General features: G+C 44.9%; 1 protein-coding gene across 1 annotated transcript in view; it reads right to left on the bottom strand.

Moving 5' to 3' along the window:
- Window positions 1-997: 997 nt before the first annotated feature.
- Window positions 998-19,010, bottom strand: part of LOC138353622 (glutathione S-transferase kappa 1-like) — a 193,756-nt gene continuing 175,743 nt past the window's right edge. The window contains exon 4 of the mRNA XM_069306816.1: window positions 998-1,208. Coding sequence (XP_069162917.1) covers window positions 1,014-1,208 — 195 coding nt within the window. The 3' untranslated portion in view covers window positions 998-1,013. The remainder of the gene's footprint in view (window positions 1,209-19,010) is intronic.

The following is a 19,010-nucleotide window of genomic DNA, read 5'->3' as shown; positions in this document are numbered from 1 at the left end:
CACTGTGTATAATGTTCAGATACCAGTGAACACAATGCTGTTTATGATGTTCAAAGTACTAGGCAAGTAGCCACAACACTCTGCCATTATTTGGTCCATGTAAGCATCTTGAAACGACAGCTCATGTTCCTTTACAAAATAAACTTGGGGGAAATTAAATTATTCGAGTTCGAGCTAGTTTCAAGTTATCTTGAAGTTATCTTGAGATGATTTCGGGGCTTTTTTTTTTTAGTGTCCCCGCGGCCTGGTCCTCGACCAGGCCTCCACCCCCAGGAAGCAGCCCGTGACACCTGACTAACAACCAGGTACCTATTTTACTGCTAGGTAACAGGGGCATAGGGTGAAAGAAACTCTGCCCATTGTTTCTCGCTGACGCCTGGGATTGAACCCAGGACCACAGGATCACAAGTCCAGCGTGCTGTCCGCTCGGCTGACCGGCTCCCTCAAGTGTTGATCATTTCCTTACAAATTCTTGAGGTTTAGGGTTTTTGAGCCCAGCAGTTGTCTGTATTGGTGCATTGACTTTCTAGATGTTTTCCCAGTGACAGTAGCAGAGTATCACCTTCTCTCTGCATCTTGTGAGAGGGCTAGATTCTGGTCCATGGTAGGCCAAACAGAACTCTGTAAATGATGTGAATTAGTAAGTGGGAGCACTCTCAGCGAGATATCTTCAGACAGCCACAAGGAGTTTCCCCCATCGAAGTCCTTATTTTCCTTGACATGCCAGGAGCATCCAATAAGACAGAGCATCCAATTACCCAGAAAATATACCTTGATACCTGCTTGATGGGGATCTGGGAGTTCTTCTACTCCCTAAACCCGGCCCGAGGCCAAGCTTGGAAGAGTTTAGTCCACTAGGCTGTTTGTTGTTTGGAGCGGCCCGCAGGCCCTCATTAGCATAATGTAAAAGTAACTACATAATTTCAACATTATATTTAGCATTCAAACAAGTTATCTACAATCTCAAAACAATATGCACCCTCTAAAGCAATATGATTATGAATAACAAGAGCCTACAACCCATTCTGGTACAGGTACAATTTAAGGCCACATACCCCATACTGAACAGCTTCTTCAGTGTACGTTTTGAGACGGTCCTTTGTCACCTCTTGTGTCATGTGCTCCTGAATGTGCGCAAGCTGGTCCTTAGTAAGTCCTGCAACCTCCCCAGCTCGCTCCAGGGTTTCTCGAGTTGTAATGTCTTCATCCTGTAAATTATAAAACCTATACTGTAAATACTTCAAAGGACCTCTTAATCATATTATCTGTGAACACGTCACATTAACCCTTAACCCTTAAGCTGCTCATGGCATACATATGCGACCGAGGGTGCCGGCCACGATTGAAATGGCCCGTGGCTACACTTGGTTCACAACAGCTTCCTCAGGGCTCGTGTAAACAGACGTCATTAAAAAAAAAAGGCATCATTCTCCAGTGTGAGAGCCACAGTACTGAGTGAGCAACCAAGGTGGCGCACACGACCCCAGAATGGCCTAGTCGGATGGGAATATGTTCTCATGAGAACTGACGTGTGTTCGAGTCTGTCAAAACGGTGTAACTACAGGGCACAGATTTGTGTTTTTTTGATCTTTCAGGCATCCCTGTGTACAGGAATCGTAGCAGACGTGTGGAAACAGGCTAACATAGTTCCAATCTACAAAAATGGCAGCAGGGAAGACCCCCTCAATTATAGACCTGTATCATTGGCAAGTGTAATAGTGAAAGTATTGGAAAAACTAATCAAAACTAAATGGGTAGAACACCTGGAGAGAAATTATATAATATCAGACAGACAGTATGGTTTTCGATCTGGAAGATCCTGTGTATCAAATTTACTCAGTTTCTATGATCGAGCCACAGAGATATTACAGGAAAATGATGGTTGGGTTGACTGCATCTATCTGGACCTAAAAAAGGCTTTCGACAGAGTTCCACATAAGAGGTTGTTCTGGAAACTGGAAAATATTGGAGGGGTGACAGGTAAGCTTCTAACATGGATGATAAATTTTCTGACTGATAGAAAAATGAGGGCAGTAATCAGAGGCAATGTATCGGAATGGAGAAATGTCACAAGTGGAGTACCACAGGGTTCAGTTCTTGCACCAGTGATGTTTATTGTCTACATAAATGATCTACCAGTTGGTATACAGAATTATATGAACATGTTTGCTGATGATGCTAAGATAATAGGAAGGATAAGAAATTTAGATGACTGTCATGCCCTTCAAGAAGACCTGGACAAAATAAGTATATGGAGCACCACTTGGCAAATGGAATTTAATGTTAATAAATGTCATGTTATGGAATGTGGAATAGGAGAACATAGACCCCACACAACCTATATGTTATGTGAGAAATCTTTAAAGAATTCTGATAAAGAAAGAGATCTAGGAGTGGTTCTAGATAGAAAACTATCACCTGAGGACCACATAAAGAATATTGTGCAAGGAGCCTATGCAATGCTTTCTAACTTCAGGATTGCATTTAAATACATGGATGGCGATATACTAAAGAAATTGTTCATGACTTTTGTTAGGCCAAAGCTAGAATATGCAGCTGTTGTGTGGTGCCCATATCTTAAGAAGCACATCAACAAACTGGAAAAGGTGCAAAGACTTGCTACTAAGTGGCTCCCAGAACTGAAGGGCAAGAGCTACGAGGAGAGGTTAGAAGCATTAAATATGCCAAAACTAGAAGACAGAAGAAAAAGAGGTGATATGATCACTACGTACAAAATAGTAACAGGAATTGATAAAATCGATAGGGAAGACTTCCTGAGACCTGGAACTTCAAGAACAAGAGGTCATAGATTTAAACTAGCTAAACACAGATGCCGAAGAAATATAAGAAAATTCACCTTCGCAAATAGAGTGGTAGACGGTTGGAACAAGTTAAGTGAGAAGGTGGTTTAGGCCAAGACCGTCAGTAGTTTCAAAGCGTTATATGACAAAGAGTGCTGGGAAGACGGGACACCACGAGCGTAGCTCTCATCCTGTAACTACACTTAGGTAATTACACTTAGGTAATTACACAGCATGAAATAACAGCACTGCTATTCAGCTTATGATCACAGCATCACCTAAAAAGTCAAAATAAATATGTAACTGATACTATTTATTGATGACTGTATTACAAAAGACCCCTGACTGTGATAAAAAGCCAGCATTGAATGTAATGAAACGCCATTTTCTGGGCGAGTCCTGGAGGCTCCCCCGGAGCTATCCAGGCTGGATGGATATGTATATATGTCTGGCATCAGTCAATGCATGGAGTTGTTGTCTACCGAGGACCACGAGCCAGAACCTGGCCCCCGCTAGAGAGGCATGAGGAGCAATGGCCTATAGAGATACCCCTGTGGTTGGGAGCATTCTATGTCTGCCACTGACCGGGACAGGCACCCCGAAAGGTAGGCACCCCAAAACAAACCCCCATTCTGGTAAAAGTATTGCGACCAAAAGCCGAAGAGGTGGACAGAACTCCTCAAATGAAAATTAGCAAACTAACATGACGTCATCATATCATCGTGCCGCTGTCTGCGCAACCCCCTCCCAGGGAGGGAAAAGGGGGAGCCCCAGACCCTGCTTGATACCTGCTTGATGGGGGTTCTTGGAATTCTACTCCCCATGCCCGGCTCGAGGCCAGACTTGACTTGTGAGTTTGGTCCACCAAGCTGTTGCTTGGAGTGGCCCTCAGGCCCACATACCCATCACAGCCCGGTTGGTCTGGCACTTCTTGAACAAAACAATCTAGTTTCCTCTTGAAGATGTCCACGGTTGTTCCGGCAATATTTCTGATGCTCGCTGGTAGGACGTTGAACAACCGTGGACCTCTGATCATACAGTGTTCTCTGATTGTGCCTATGGCACCTCTGCTCTTCACTGGTTCTATTCTGCATTTTCTTCCATGTCGTTCACTCCAGTACGTTGTTATTTTACTGTGCAGATTTGGGACCTGTCCCTCCAGTATTTTCCATGTGTATATTATTTGGCATCTCTCTCGTCTCCTTTCTAGTGAGTACATTTGGAGAGCTTTGAGACGATCCCAATAATTTAGGTGCTTTATCTTGTCAATGCGTGCCTTATATGTTCTCTGTATTCCCTCTATTTCAGCAATCTCTCCTGCTCTGAAGGGGGAAGTGAGTACTGCAGAGCAGTACTCACCAGAGTAGGAAGAGCAGTACTCAAGATGGGACAACACAAGTGATTTGAAAAGCACAACCATTGTGATGGGATCTCTGGACTTGAAGGTTCTCATAATCCATCCTATCATGTTTCTGGCTGATGCAATACTTGTTTGGTTATGCTCCCTAAACGTTAGGTCGTCGGACATCATTATTCCCAAATCCTTGACATGCTGTTTCCCTACTATGGGCAGATTCGATTGTGTTTTGTACCCTGTATTATGTTTCAGATCCTCATTTTTGCCGTATCAGAGTACCTGGAATTTATCACCGTTAAACATCATGTTATTTTCTGCTGCCCAATCGAAAACTTTGTTAATATCTGTTTGTAGTTTTTCAATGTCTTCAGCAGAGGTAATTTTCATGCTGATTTTTGTATCATCTGCAATGGATAACACGAAGCTGTGACTTGTATTTTTGTCTATATCTGATATGAGAATAAGGAACAGCAGTAGTGCAAGGACTGTACCTTGAGGTACAGCGCTTTTAACTGCGCTCGGACTTATTTTACTTGATTGACTGTTACTCTTTGTGTTCTGTTCGACAGGAAATTGAGTATCCAGCATCCTACTCTACCAGTTGTACCCATTGACCTCATTTTGTGTGCAATCACTCCATGGACACATTTGTCGAATGCCTTTGCAAAATCTGTGTATACGACATCTGCATTATGTTTTTCTTCTAATGCCTCAGTGATTTTGTCATAATGGTAGAGTAGCTGTGAGAGGCATGATCTGCCTGCTCTAAATCCATGTTGGCCTGGATTGTGGAGGTCATTGGTTTCCATGAATCTAGTGACCTGACTCCTGATCACTCTCTCAAATACCTTTATTATGTGGGACGTTAGTGGAACTGGTCTATAATACTTTGCCAATGCTTTGCTACCTCCCTTGTGTAGAGGGGCTATGTCTACTGCTTTAAGCGCATCTGGTATCTCCCCTGTGCCCAAGCTCTTCCTCCACAATATACTGAGTGCCTGTGCTACTGGCACTTTGCATTTCTTTATAAATATTGAATTCTATGAGTCAGGACCCGGGGCTGAGTGCATGGGCATATTGTCAATTTCTCTTTCAAAATTTGCTACGCTCGTGTTGATATCAGTTATATTTACAGGTGTTAGAATGTCATTCATAAAGAAATTGTCCGAATCTTCCACTTTCATGTTGTGTTTCAAAGTGCTAAACATGTCCTCATACTGCTTTTTTAGGATTTCACTAATTTCTTTGTCATCCTCAGTATATGAACCTTTACTAATACAAATAGTTCAATACTGGCAGTGGTTTTCGCTTTTGATTTAACATATGTGAAGAAATATTTTGGGGTTTTCTTTATTTCTTGAATTGCTTTCTGTTCTAGTTGCCTTTCCTCAGTCTGATATGAATGCTTCAGTCTCTGTTCGATTTCTTCAATCTCCCTGTTTAAATTATTTCTTCTTTGTATGGAGAGTCGTGTCTGCTTAAGCATTTCCGTTAATTTCTTCCTTCTTTTGTAATGTCTTCTGCGTTTTCTTTCTACATTTGACTACTTTCTGGCTTTCCTCAAAGGAACATGTTTCAGACAGACTTCATATGCTTCAGAAGTCAGTTTTTCTATTTCTTGTGTAGGATTTTTATTTCCTAGAACATTTTCCCTTTGAATGCTTGTAAGTTCCCTGTTTATTTTCTCCCAGTCTATCCTTTTATTATTAAAATTTAATTTATTGAATAACCCTTCTAGCTTGTTGTTTCTCTTGGGCCTACGACCGTTATTAATGTTAGTTTGCACTTCAATGAGCTTGTGGTCCGAGTACGTAGTGTCTGAGACGGTAATGTCTCTGATTAGCTCCTCATTGTTCGTGAATATCAGGTCTAGCGTGTTTTCGTTCCTAGTTGGTTCTGTAATCTGCTGACTGAGCGAGAATTTGTCACAGTTCTCTGACCTGTGGTTATTTCCAGGTTGATTTCCTGCTATAATGTTATTGTTTACTATTCTCCATTTTAAACTGGGTAGATTGAAGTCTCCAAGGAAGATTACATCTGGTACTGGGTTTGCTAGGTTATCAAGGATATTTTCTATTTTGTGGATCTGTTCAGTGAATTCCTCAACTGTTGCATCTGGTTGTTTGTATATTAAAATAATAAGTAGATTCATATTTTCTACCTTGATTCCAAGTACCTCTACCACCTCATTGGACGAATTCAGGAGCTCTGTGCATGCCAGCTCCTCTTTAATATACAGACCTACTCCTCCACTTGACCTAATTACTCTGTCACATCTATATACATGTAGATTATAATTCGGAATCCAGATTTCACTATCCATGCGGTCTTTTGTGTGGGTTTCTGTAAATGCACCAAATATTGAGTTCGATTCCATTAGGAGGCCATTTATGAACTTAACTTTATTTCTTGATTTTGGTTTCAAGCCTTGTATGTTTGCAAATATGAATGATTTCCCACTTGCGTATCACTTCTGGTGGGCTTTGGTAGTTCTCCCCCCACTCTATCCAGGTCCAGGGTGTGATGTTTTGGAAGTGGGTTGTCCAGTTTTGGTAGTAGGATGGGTGTTGTGTGGTGTAGTACCTGTGTGCTTGTTGATAATTTGTATTCCAGTCTTGTGGTTATCTCCCTTCCCCTCTGTAATCCTGTAGTGGTTCCATCTGACTGTTCCTCTCTCTTATATTTTCTACTCTGTTTCTGCCTTCCTCTGATAAATTTCCAGTAGTGTCATATTGATCTTTCCGTCTATAATGCTGTGTACCTCTCACGTGGAATTCCGGACCCTGAAGATTGTAGCATTTTTTGTCCCTAATGGAAAATTGGCATAATTTAGGGTGGAAGTATCTACACCCTGTTCCAAAACAGCATATACCCCTCACCAACATGTTCCTGCATTTTCGAGGATGCAGAATATTGCATTTTGCTCCTAATTTTCCATATTTGCACATTCCTTGAGCGTAGATTTTGCAAATATTTTCAGTTTTTGCATTTTTCAAGGTATTTATATCTGTGCCTGTCTTGTCTACTCCTTTATTGGAGCCATCTCCGTCTTTCGTCCCAATTCCTTCATTTATGCACTGTCTCACTGTTGCTCTCATTGTTTATATTACCTGGCTCTGCAATATTGCTGTTGTTTTGTACCACAATACCCTCTTCCTCCATGCTACTGCTGCAGTTCTCTAAACTACCTGTTCCTGAGTTTTGGTCGTTATCCAGTGTTTTCTTCTCCCAGTCCGCATATATTACTTGTAGCTTTTCTGTGAATGATAATCTCTGTGACTCGGAAATATTTTTCATCAGTTTAGTTATGTTCTCCCACATTAACCTGTCATCTTTGCAAACCCAGTAAATTCCTTGCCTGTTTGTACATCCTGGAGATAATTCTGCACAGCCCAGGTGAAATCTTATGTTACAGATGCAACACTTGACGCCTACAGTACGTCTTCCCAATACTTCCGAACACTCGCCACACATCTCCATTGTCTGATGTATTGTATTGTATTTGTGCTTCACTGTATGGATCACTTGTTGATGTCAGTAATTTTACTCTTTATAAAATTATATGTATACTGTATATTTGTAATATTATGCATGTTATTTTGTTCAAACTTTATGGCAGGTACTTAGTGTAGTGTAGCGAAGTAAGTAAGTAATTATCAAAAGAAGGCACCAAGTAGTGTAGCGAAGATGGTTCCCGTGCGGTACAGTTGACCCCCTTGTTGTCCCAGGATGATACCACCAGTTTCCAGTTACTCGATTTATAACACTGATTTATTCTTTGCTTGTATTCTTACAAGGAAGTTTCTGCCTAATTTCCGGCTTGCAATGGTATTCACTCACTTTAATACTAATTCATATATCCGCATTTCCATATAACACTATATATTGTCCGTATTTTATTACTGAATGACATGCCCTGGGGTAGGCCTCACGGCTTGTGTAAACACAGCCTAGCTGATGCCGTCTCATGCCACTAATCTATATTTCTAGTATTCTATATTTATAATATTCTATGCACGATTCTCCTACACTTCCAACTTATGTGTGTGTTGTGATACCCGTTCCACTTCACTGCTCCCCGAATCACTGTTCACTATTTTTTCCTTATATCGCCTACACGCATATACACAAAGCCTCGTGGCACTGCTTCCACGTGGTCTCCCGTTTATTCTCTATTTAACACAAAGTTCCATTGTTAATGACTGTTTTCAACTTTCCAACGGGTCACTATGCACTTTGTGATGTCTGTAATCAGTAATCCATGGCTGTAGTCCTAAGAAATCCCGGTAAAGTCACTATTTTAACAGAGCGCGCACGATAGGTCTTTCCCCTCCCTTGACCCTGAACACATCCGCTGGCGACCCAACCTTCAGTTCTTAGGCTGGATGTCAAAAAGCACAAAAACCAGCGTTGAATGTAATGAAACGCCATTTTCTGGGTGAGCCCCGGAGGCTCCCTGGAGCTTATCGGGCTAATAACTAATTATATATAACATATATATATACTATACTAATAACTAATTATATATAACATATATATACTATACTAATAACTAATTATATATAACATATATATATATGTTATATATGTTAACATATATATATAACATATATATATATGTTATATTAGACCGGGACATTAGCTTAGGAGTTCAGACCTACCAGAGACCAGCGCCAGAACCTGGCCCCTTCAGAGAGGTTTCAGGAAGCAATGGCCCTGGAAAACCCCTTTATGGGGGGGAGCCCCGGACCTACCGCGCCGGCTGCCAAGCTTCAGTTTGGAAGCTAAGCTTCAACCAACGCGAAAAAACCGCCAACTGGTGGGAGGGAGGGTTGCCAGGGAGCCTCCGGGGCTCACCCAGAAAATGGCGTTTCATTACATTCAACGCTGGTTTTCTGTGGGGAGCCCCTACGGCTCCCTGGAGCTTCATACCCAAAGAGAAGGAAAAGAAAGGGCTAACCCGGGAGGCAGCTGCCACAAACTCTGCAATGCGAAACCGTGACAACAGGTTGCAACCTGCGACCCAAGGCATCAAGAACGCACAGGAGCAGATGCGCATAAAGAATGGGCGGCCAAGAACCTGTGCGACCCTCAAATCCCTACGCCCGAAATGAGCCCTAGACGTCACTAACACAGCAGCAAAAGCTGCAAATGTCTGAACAGCACGGGCGCAAAGACAGCCCGCAGGCTGGAAGACTGAAACTCTGCGGACGACCTGGGAGACCCGAGCCCTGAAAACAGGGAACGAGGGGAACCGATCAACCACAGTGTACCCAGACACGGTACACAGGTAACGGCAAAAAACACAACCGAACAACACAAGACGCACCCCCGGCCAAATCAATCAAGCATCAAGAACCCAAGAACCCCTCCGGAAAGCAGCCGTCTCGACCGTCGCCAGTACGGAGAAAGGCTGCACATGTATACAAATCTACCACCAGTACCAAAGAGCAGAAACCTGAACCGAAGGGGCTACCACAAACCTAGAAGATAAGAAGGCACCCTGATCAAGGACCAGGATGGCTCAGGCGACGCATGAGCAGGCCGGAGGTGAAACAAAACACGAGAAAGCGTACGAAACGTCAAACTGTCGCCAAGACGAAGCTCGCAGGTGGGACACTGTTAACAAAGCCACCTGAACACCACAGAGATGGTGATACCCGCGTCAAAATACCAGATGCGAAGAGCCGAGGAGAAGGCCGAACCAGTCACGTACAGGACCGATTCGACCTGCCGAACGAGGCAGAGCCGCGGGAAAACACCCCGGGTTCGGACACCTATCAAGCAGCGTCTGAAAATAAAGCTGGGCCGGCCACCAAGGAACCATAAGGACTGCTCTTGAGGGAATGGGCTGCAACCGAACCAGAACCCGAAGCAACAGCTGGACCGGGAGAAGAGGAACAGGTATCCCCACCTCGACCAGTCCTGCCGAAAAGCATCCACTGTGAACGCCTCGCAGGTGGGTAAGGGCGCCACATAAAATGGGCGACGCCTAGACCACGCCGACTCGAAGACATCCATGGCCAGGAGTCCATACGTCCGACTGAGTCAACAAAACGAGTCGGTAATGACTGGCCAATCTGCGAACAGAGGAATGAACTGAGACAGCCGTCTGCCAGGATGCAGGACACATCCCAGACATGAACCTCACGGTTAGCCAAACCCCGAGAATCCAGCAAACGAGCCACTACAAAACCAACCCCAAAGGTCAACACCTAAGAGAAAGCCTGTGGTTTCAGCAAGAACCGCCAGAGAACAGTCTGAACGGAGCTGAATGGCAGAGCACCGAGGGACTCAAACCCTCCGAAGCACAAACCAGACAGCCACAAACTCCTGAACCATGCTGTGAGCCCGACGGATGGACAGATTCCACCATCCCCGGCCGACCTGGTGAGCACTGGTCACAAAGCCCCAGCCAAGAGATGACTCATCCGTGAACACATCGAGCGAAGGCTCGGGGAGGTGCCAAGGCACGGAACCCCGAGAAACCCCAAAGAGGAAGCTGGTGATGCAGCACCAACACAAGATCCCCAGAGGAACGAACCCAACGAAAGCAAGAGGCGGAAGGGGAGTCTCCGAAGGAACCAAACAGATGCCAAAGCCAAAATTGACCCTGCGGGCAGACCAGCACGTCGAAGTTAAGACTCTCGCACAACTGCTCAAGCAACCGCTGAGCAACCCGGGACCCCCTCATGTACAGCCAAAGGCGGGACCTGTCGGAAAATCCGACACCATTTAATAATTATACAGATAATAGCTGTGTTGTATAAACAAGTTACCCATAGAAAACGTAACTTGTAGTGGAATTACCGTCTAAAGAAAACGGGATATCATCACCACATACTATTATAATTCACCAGCTATTTTGCTGGGAATTATTCTTAAATACATTAGTCTTTGGACTTTACCATCATAAAACATCTCATATAAATTAACTTAATTATCAATATTAAAGTAGAGTAAATGTGACCCATCTATCACTTTCTGACATGTGGACAAAGTAGGCCAGGCGTCAGGGAGGAAGGCGGGAGCCATTGTTGTTTATTGAGACCAGAGGCTCACACGGGAGCAAATTCGGCTCCTGTTAAATTTACTTGGACGTAGTGTTATGGAAACCAAAGGTGTACCATTTTTCAACACGCTGTCTACATTCAAGTTAAGTGTCTATCCGAAACCCGTTTATCATTCATTTATGGCCATTAATGTCAGGATATAGGGTGATCCGGTTAGATCGCGAAATCGCCTCAAACTAAAGGTAATTAAGCCAGGTCTTCATGTTCTGTAGTGTTTTCTCTGATATAGCTTGTCATATATAGGATTCTGGCTTCACAGCTAGCGCACTTTTGACAGGTCAAGACGAGGATGCAAGATTTGTGCACCAGTTACTGGGTGATATGGAAGCTACCTCAAAGAGGATAATTTGGTGTCTACACCCTAGTTATACCTGGTGGACTAGCCTGCTGTACTATAAGATAAGGAACCTCTTCAATGTTTAATAATGTGTAGTTAATACTGTAGTTTGATTGGCTGCATATATATAAATATAAACCCCCCTAATGTGTAGAGGATCGATTTGTGAGATTAAGAGATTATTGCAGAAATACAGTCCACTTATCATTATACAAATTGCTATCGAAGTATATAAATTAACGTAAATATAAATTCATATAAATTAAATAAATATAAATCTCACAGGTCGGTTCCCACATTATTTGGTCCTTCGAAACCGAATTATTTGGACCTTCGGATCCGGAATATTTGGTCCTATGAACCCACATTTGGTCATCTTAGTACCGGATGAACCAGTTAACCAGTGGATTCATTAAATATACTAGTGCAGTGTTATTTAAACAAAGCCAGCAGTCAAGACGGCAGCGTAGCCTCGAGGGAGCTCAGGAGCCTCCCTCAGCCCAGTTCAGCTTCGTCAGCGGTTTCATGCACACCCACAGATATTTGGTGGCGTGTTATTTCGTGAAATGACAGCGCTAATATAGAATCCAGCCAAATTAGTGACTGTGTCTTCGCGAGATTGTTCACGGATTTCGTGGTGTTACATTTCGCGAGAGATTATCTACGAATTTTGTGGACTTTATTTCGCGAGGTCACTAATAATATTTAATACTTCTAGATAATATTAGAAGTTTCATAGAGGCTAATTAAGAGGCTATTAACAATAATTGTGTATATTATTTCTCCAAATAGAGAATCATTTAATATATTGCACTAGTGATCACAGTATAATATTTACTAATTGCCAACCCACAACAGGGTAGGATATTACCAATGACTAGTTGAACTATTATTGTTCATCCTAGTCCCATTATTACCATAGTCAGTTGTACTATATTGATTAACCTAGCACCATTAATGAATGGTCCAGACCCTATTTTGGGTGTAATTTTTATCAACTCGAGTTGAGTTGTATATATAATAATTTACTTATGATCATTACACCTTTGAGTGATTAATTAGTGTCTCTACCATCCTAGGGTGATATAGAAGAGCTAACCTAAAGGTACTTCCAGTGACACTGGTTTATCACTCAAATCATTAGTGTGTATGATTGTATATATATAATGTGTATTAATTTTAAGTGCTAACCTCTAGTAGAGGTAGGATTATTGCCTAGTGAGTGCAGAATTTAACCCTAGGCTACCATCAGTGCTTGTTCAGTATTATGAGCAGCCCAAGTACAAGCCCCACAAGGCTTCACCAACTAGCCAGTATGGATAATGCAGGGAGAATGAAAAGAACCCTTGCAGGTCTTAAAGGCCACTTAACAAGACAGATCAAGAAATGTGAAGATTTGTCACAACAATCAACAGTTGATTATGCTGACCTGGAAAGCTATTATCAAGCAGCTGCAGGTAAATTTGAGCAAATCAAATGCCAAATGGCTGTCCTTGTGGGGACAGACTACTACCATCGATTCATTGGTAGCCCTACTAAATATCAGGGCATAACCATGTTAAACTCTGCAGGAGGTAAATTACTCTCAGGCCCAGTATCAAGCCTGGGGAGACCTATGCCTGCAGATAAACAATACCAATAGAAATCTAAATTTGTCAGCTGATTATATTTCTCCAGTAGCATTATACTAAGGAGATTACAGCTGACTATACCAACAGAGGTTGATGTTAGTATCATCATTTAAAGCTGGAGATGAGTTCATGAGGCCTCAGTGGCAAATCAGTGAACAGTAGCCTAAAACAGCTACAAGTCACTGCGACCAATGTCACTGAACCCACTGCAGTCTCAGAACCATACTTTACTTTAATGATGAGCTATTCAATCCTCTGAATCAATTAACTAAATTAAACCCTAATAAATCTGATGACTGATTTGATACATTTATTATTTAATCAAGATGTATTCCATGGGCCTCAGTGTTTATATATCAGTGACCAGTTACCTGAACAAACTTCAAGTTATATCTAATGTCACTGATCTCACTGTAGTCCCTGAATCATACTTGACTGTAGTACTTGATCACATTCAGTCTTCTGGGTTAAATAATATGTAATAAGGCTTGAATATTAGCCTTTCAAGAGTTGACAGGGAAATGAAATCGCATTAGACTTCTAACCCCTGCAACTCTAGTACGGGACATCCGTCCTGTACGAACAGACACACAAACGTGTGATTACTAACTACTAACATCAAATTAATCTAATAATTCGAAGGAGGAGTATCGGTGTTCGTCTGTTCTAAAGAGGACTTCGACCCGTGAGCAGCCCCCTGGGGAATTATGTCGGAAAATCCGACACCATTTAATAATTATACAGATAATAGCTGTGTTGTATAAACAAGTTACCCATAGAAAACGTAACTTGTAGTGGAATTACCGTCTAAAGAAAACGGGATATCATCACCACATACTATTATAATTCACCAGCTATTTTGCTGGGAATTATTCTTAAATACATTAGTCTTTGGACTTTACCATCATAAAACATCTCATATAAATTAACTTAATTATCAATATTAAAGTAGAGTAAATGTGACCCTTCTATCACTTTCTGACATGTGGACAAAGTAGGCCAGGCGTCAGGGAGGAAGGAGGGAGCCATTGTTGTTTATTGAGACCAGAGGCTCACACGGGAGCAAATTCGGCTCCTGTTAAATTTACTTGGACGTAGTGTTATGGAAACCAAAGGTGTACCATTTTTCAACACGCTGTCTACATTCAAGTTAAGTGTCTATCCGAAACCCGTTTATCATTCATTTATGGCCATTAATGTCAGGATATAGGGTGATCCGGTTAGATCGCGAAATCGCCTCAAACTAAAGGTAATTAAGCCAGGTCTTCATGTTCTATAGTGTTTTCTCTGATATAGCTTGTCATATATAGGATTCTGGCTTCACAGCTAGCGCACTTTTGACAGGTCAAGACGAGGATGCAAGATTTGTGCACCAGTTACTGGGTGATATGGAAGCTACCTCAAAGAGGATAATTTGGTGTCTACACCCTAGTTATACCTGGTGGACTAGCCTGCTGTACTATAAGATAAGGAACCTCTTCAATGTTTAATAATGTGTAGTTAATACTGTAGTTTGATTGGCTGCATATATATAAATATAAACCCCCCTAATGTGTAGAGGATCGATTTGTGAGATTAAGAGATTATTGCAGAAATACAGTCCACTTATCATTATACAAATTGCTATCGAAGTATATAAATTAACGTAAATATAAATTCATATAAATTAAATAAATATAAATCTCACAGGTCGGTTCCCACAGGACCACAGCCGCAGTAACACTTCTGGAGGGAAAGACATGGAGTGGCCCAATAGCCCTAAACAAGGCCCAGGTCTGAACCCGGGACGGAAACAGATGGAATGGCCTCCAGATCACCAGGAAACCAAACCCGGCGATCTGGAAAGAACCACACCCCTGGCGAGCAGACACGCAGACTGACTGGGAGCCCACACCAGCCAGTCGTCGAGGTAGGCCAGACACCGAATCTCAAGCAGACTCAGACAGGGCACTAAGATCCTGTAAAAAATGCAAAAAATACACCAAGTGCCAATTACAAAATAGGGAAGGCAACAAAAGCAGCAAGACTGAAGCCCCACCACCAACGGTGCCAGTCTCAGAAAACTGGAGAGGAACGTGCCAAGAAGTGACCTGGAGGTCCAGGGCCACCATCCAGGCACCCAGCCCCAACAGAAGCCGGTCCTCCGAGGAGGGCATAGAATCCAGGGCGCAGACTGAAGAAGTCCAGAAGAACCGCAGATGCGAAAGGCCCATGACTGCAAAGAGCAGAAGGGAACCCCAGAAGGATTAGCGGATCGACCACATCCAATGAACCCACTAAGATGACATGACGAAGCGCAGGGGAAGCAGTCCACCCCGCCAGCTCTGAACCCCCCAAAGGGGGAGAAGCCGTCCACCAACGCCACCAGAAGCCAGAAGACAACCAAAAGCGCCCACCAACAGCGGGACCATGCGAGAGTCAACAGAGCAAGCTGCTCCCCCAGCGCTCCGTCAACAAAGAAGGGAACAGAACCCCTTTCCGAAAGAAAAAGTACACACACACATACACATTATGTATATACACATACACATACATATACATATACACATACACACAAGGTATGTTACACACACACAGGTGTATACACATGTGCACACACACACACACACACACACACACACACACACACACACACACAGGGTACACATGTACATGCGTACACATACACTTTAAAAGAAAAGTACAAGTCACCGACCAGTGGGCAGAGAACACCACACCGGCCAGGCAAAGAAGGCACAAAACTGCATCAAGAGGCCCACCTCGACAACTAAACCTCAAAGTCCCAGCACGACCACAACATGTGCCAAGACCCAAAAAGATCAGCCTGCAAGCCAGGAAGACCCCGGAACTCCAGAAAGCAGAACCGGGTCACACACGAGGAAACAAAGCCCCCTGAACCCACAAAGGGGGCCCAAGAGGAAGAAACCTCCGAAACAAAACCAAAGAACTCAAAGGAACCCAGAATCGAACCAGGGGGAGCCCAAACCACCACATTTGCTGGCCGAGAACACCACAGAAAGGCAAAGCACACCCCCCCCAGACAGAACCCCCAGGGAAACGGTCATAACAGACTGAAAACCTACGGACAAGGTGTGGAAGCAAGCATAACATCCAGGGACGGAGCCCAAACCAGACAAAAAGGGAAACCCGGTGTAAAATTAACACCCAAACATTCCCAGAGAAAACAGAAAACGGGCAGAAAACACCAGAAAAGCAAAGAAACGACAACAGGAAAATAAAACCCCTGAAAAAAGGTGAAAACTCACCCAAGAAGCTCGCTCGCACACCCAGTCGCATGTAAACAAATCGCAACGCCGCCCTGGTTACCACGCCGGGAAACCGGCAGACGAAAATAGCCGCCAGTACCGAGGTCTGCGACCGACGCTAAAAATACGAAAACACGCCAGCAAAAGTGGGAAGCAAGCAGACTGGATGGGCGAAAAACTCCGCCCAAAGCAGAAAACCCAGGCAGGGCAAATCGCCCCAGAACTGCTAGCAGGCATCCCCCCAGCCCCGGGAACAAGCAACAGAGGACCCGGGGCAGAGCCATCCTCCAAGCCCTCCGCCCTTAAAGAAAAACAAGAGTCCATGGGAAAGGCAGCAAGAAAGGGCCGCTGGTAAGACCCAGAAGCCTTGGCAGGGGGAACAGGCTCGAAAACCTCCGTCCCCCAACTCGAACGGGGCAGCCCCCGAAAACCGCCCGAGTCTCGGCCCCAACTAAACACCGCCCCAACCCCGAATCCCGCAGACGGTCTGGAGCCGGAAACAGGGAGGGAACAGGGAGGTGCTGTTCACCCCGAACAGCACCTAACCAAAATGGGGTGGCCTCAGGGCATCCGAGTGGGAAACCAACCTAGCATGTTGCAGCAACCTAACCTAGCTTGCAACACGGATGCCGCCTGTACTCTGAACAGTAATAACATCAGGAGAGTACTGGAGAACAAGAAGAGAATCTCTCGCAAGACTCCGGGTCAAGGTGTCAGTGACCCAAGAGGCAGCATGACGGAGGTAAAAGTGGCAACTGTCACCCGGAGACAAGGGCACAGCAACCAACGATCCCGTACAAGACGAGTTGGAACCCGGAAGACACATTCAATGGTCCCCCGAGCCCAAACGGGGTTTTCAGGGCCCGTAGGCCGACTGTTATGGGAAGCCCGGGCAAGGTGTTGCTAACTGGTTCAGAAACCCATACATAACAAGAGGGTAGAGGATAGCACTGAAAACCCCTGCGACGTGTACAATCACGGGGGCCTAGCAGAGGGCCGCCAAACACTACCAGTGGAACTATAGCCACACTAGGCAGAACCCCCTCCCCCCCCAGGCATGAAAATAAAAACAAAAGAAAACTCCCGCAAAAGTACACAGTCCCCAGAGGCAACAGGAACCGGCTGCTGCTTAGGTGGCAGGTCGCGCAACACCTTGACACCCTAACCAGCACAATACCAATCCCTACCCAGGGCCAAACAAGGGCCCCCAGCCCCAGCTGGCCCCAAGGGCGAGGCAAATGCCGAGCAGCAAGAACCTCTACGGGAATGGTTCCCGAACGCCCCAGGGAAGATAACCCTGTTACGCAAGGGCAGTACTCACAGGGCGCTTAGGGAAGTCAGCCACTAGGCGCATGCAGCCCCGGCACTGATAAGGTACTCCTGGCTACCGCACAACACAACACAAGGCAGTGAACGCCACACAAGGCAAACACCGCCTAGGAAACAGGCCAGAGAAGCGTCTATCCCAGTTGACATTAGCTTACGAACTGAAGCTTGGCAGCCGACGCGGTAGGTCCGGGGCTCCCCCCCCCCCTCCTCCCCCTCTCGGGGCGGGGAGGGCTGGGTAGACGATCGGCACGGCAGTAAAGTGTGATATTTGCTTGTTTTCTTGTGATTGTAGGGAGTATCTACCTCTCTGTTCGGTTTTTGTTTTAGTTTTTTACCATGTGGGGTTTGTTTTGTTATGCCTACCTTTCTGGGTGCCTAACCCCGGTCGATGGCAGATAAGGAAAACCCAAACCCCAACCCCAAAGGGGTTTTCCAGGGCCATTGCTCCCTGAAACCTCTCTGAAGGGGCCTGGTTCTGGCACTGGTCTCTGGTAGGTCTGAACTCCTTAGCTAATGTCCCGGTCTAATAAAACATACATTAGCCCGATAAGCTCCAGGGAGCCGTAGGGGCTCCCCACAGAAAACACCGGTTACGGGAGGGAGGGTGGGATGCCGGGGAGCCTCCAGGACTCACTCAGAAAATGGCGTTTCATTACATTCAATGCTGGCTTTTTGAGGGGAGCCCCATCGGCTCCCCAGAGCTAACTATCCAAAGATAAGGAAGAAAATGGGACTCACCCGGGATACAGTACGTCCTCACTCCTCAACGCGAAGTCGAGACAACTGGCTGCAGCCGCCGACCCAAGGCAACGCAGGCCCTACCTGGCCCCAGAACATTCACCGGGTAGTGAGCAGCCACGACCCTGTTCGACCTCCAAAAACCCCGTGCCCGAATGTCAACCTAAGACATGTTGCCAAAAATGGCAGCCAAAGCCACAAACTTACGTACATCGTGGGCACGAGAATAAACCGCAGGCTGGCTAGACTTAATAACCCTGCAAAAAACCTGAGACCCCCAAGCCCGGGAACAGAGAAGAAGGGAAACCGGGTCAACCCAAAGCGAATCCCCGGCCACCGAAGCCGTGGCACGCAAATAACGGCGGAGAGCAGCAACCAGACACAACACATTATGCACCCCTGGCCTGACCAACCAAGCATCAACAACCCAAGGCCCCCCTCCGAAAAGCAGCCGTTTCATTCTTCCCCAGAAAAGGAG

Source organism: Procambarus clarkii, chromosome 59 (assembly GCF_040958095.1).
Source record: "Procambarus clarkii isolate CNS0578487 chromosome 59, FALCON_Pclarkii_2.0, whole genome shotgun sequence".
Classification (NCBI taxonomy): Eukaryota; Metazoa; Arthropoda; class Malacostraca; order Decapoda; family Cambaridae; genus Procambarus; species Procambarus clarkii.
Note: the sequence above shows the minus strand (reverse complement) of the source record. Positions and strands in the feature narration are given on the sequence as shown.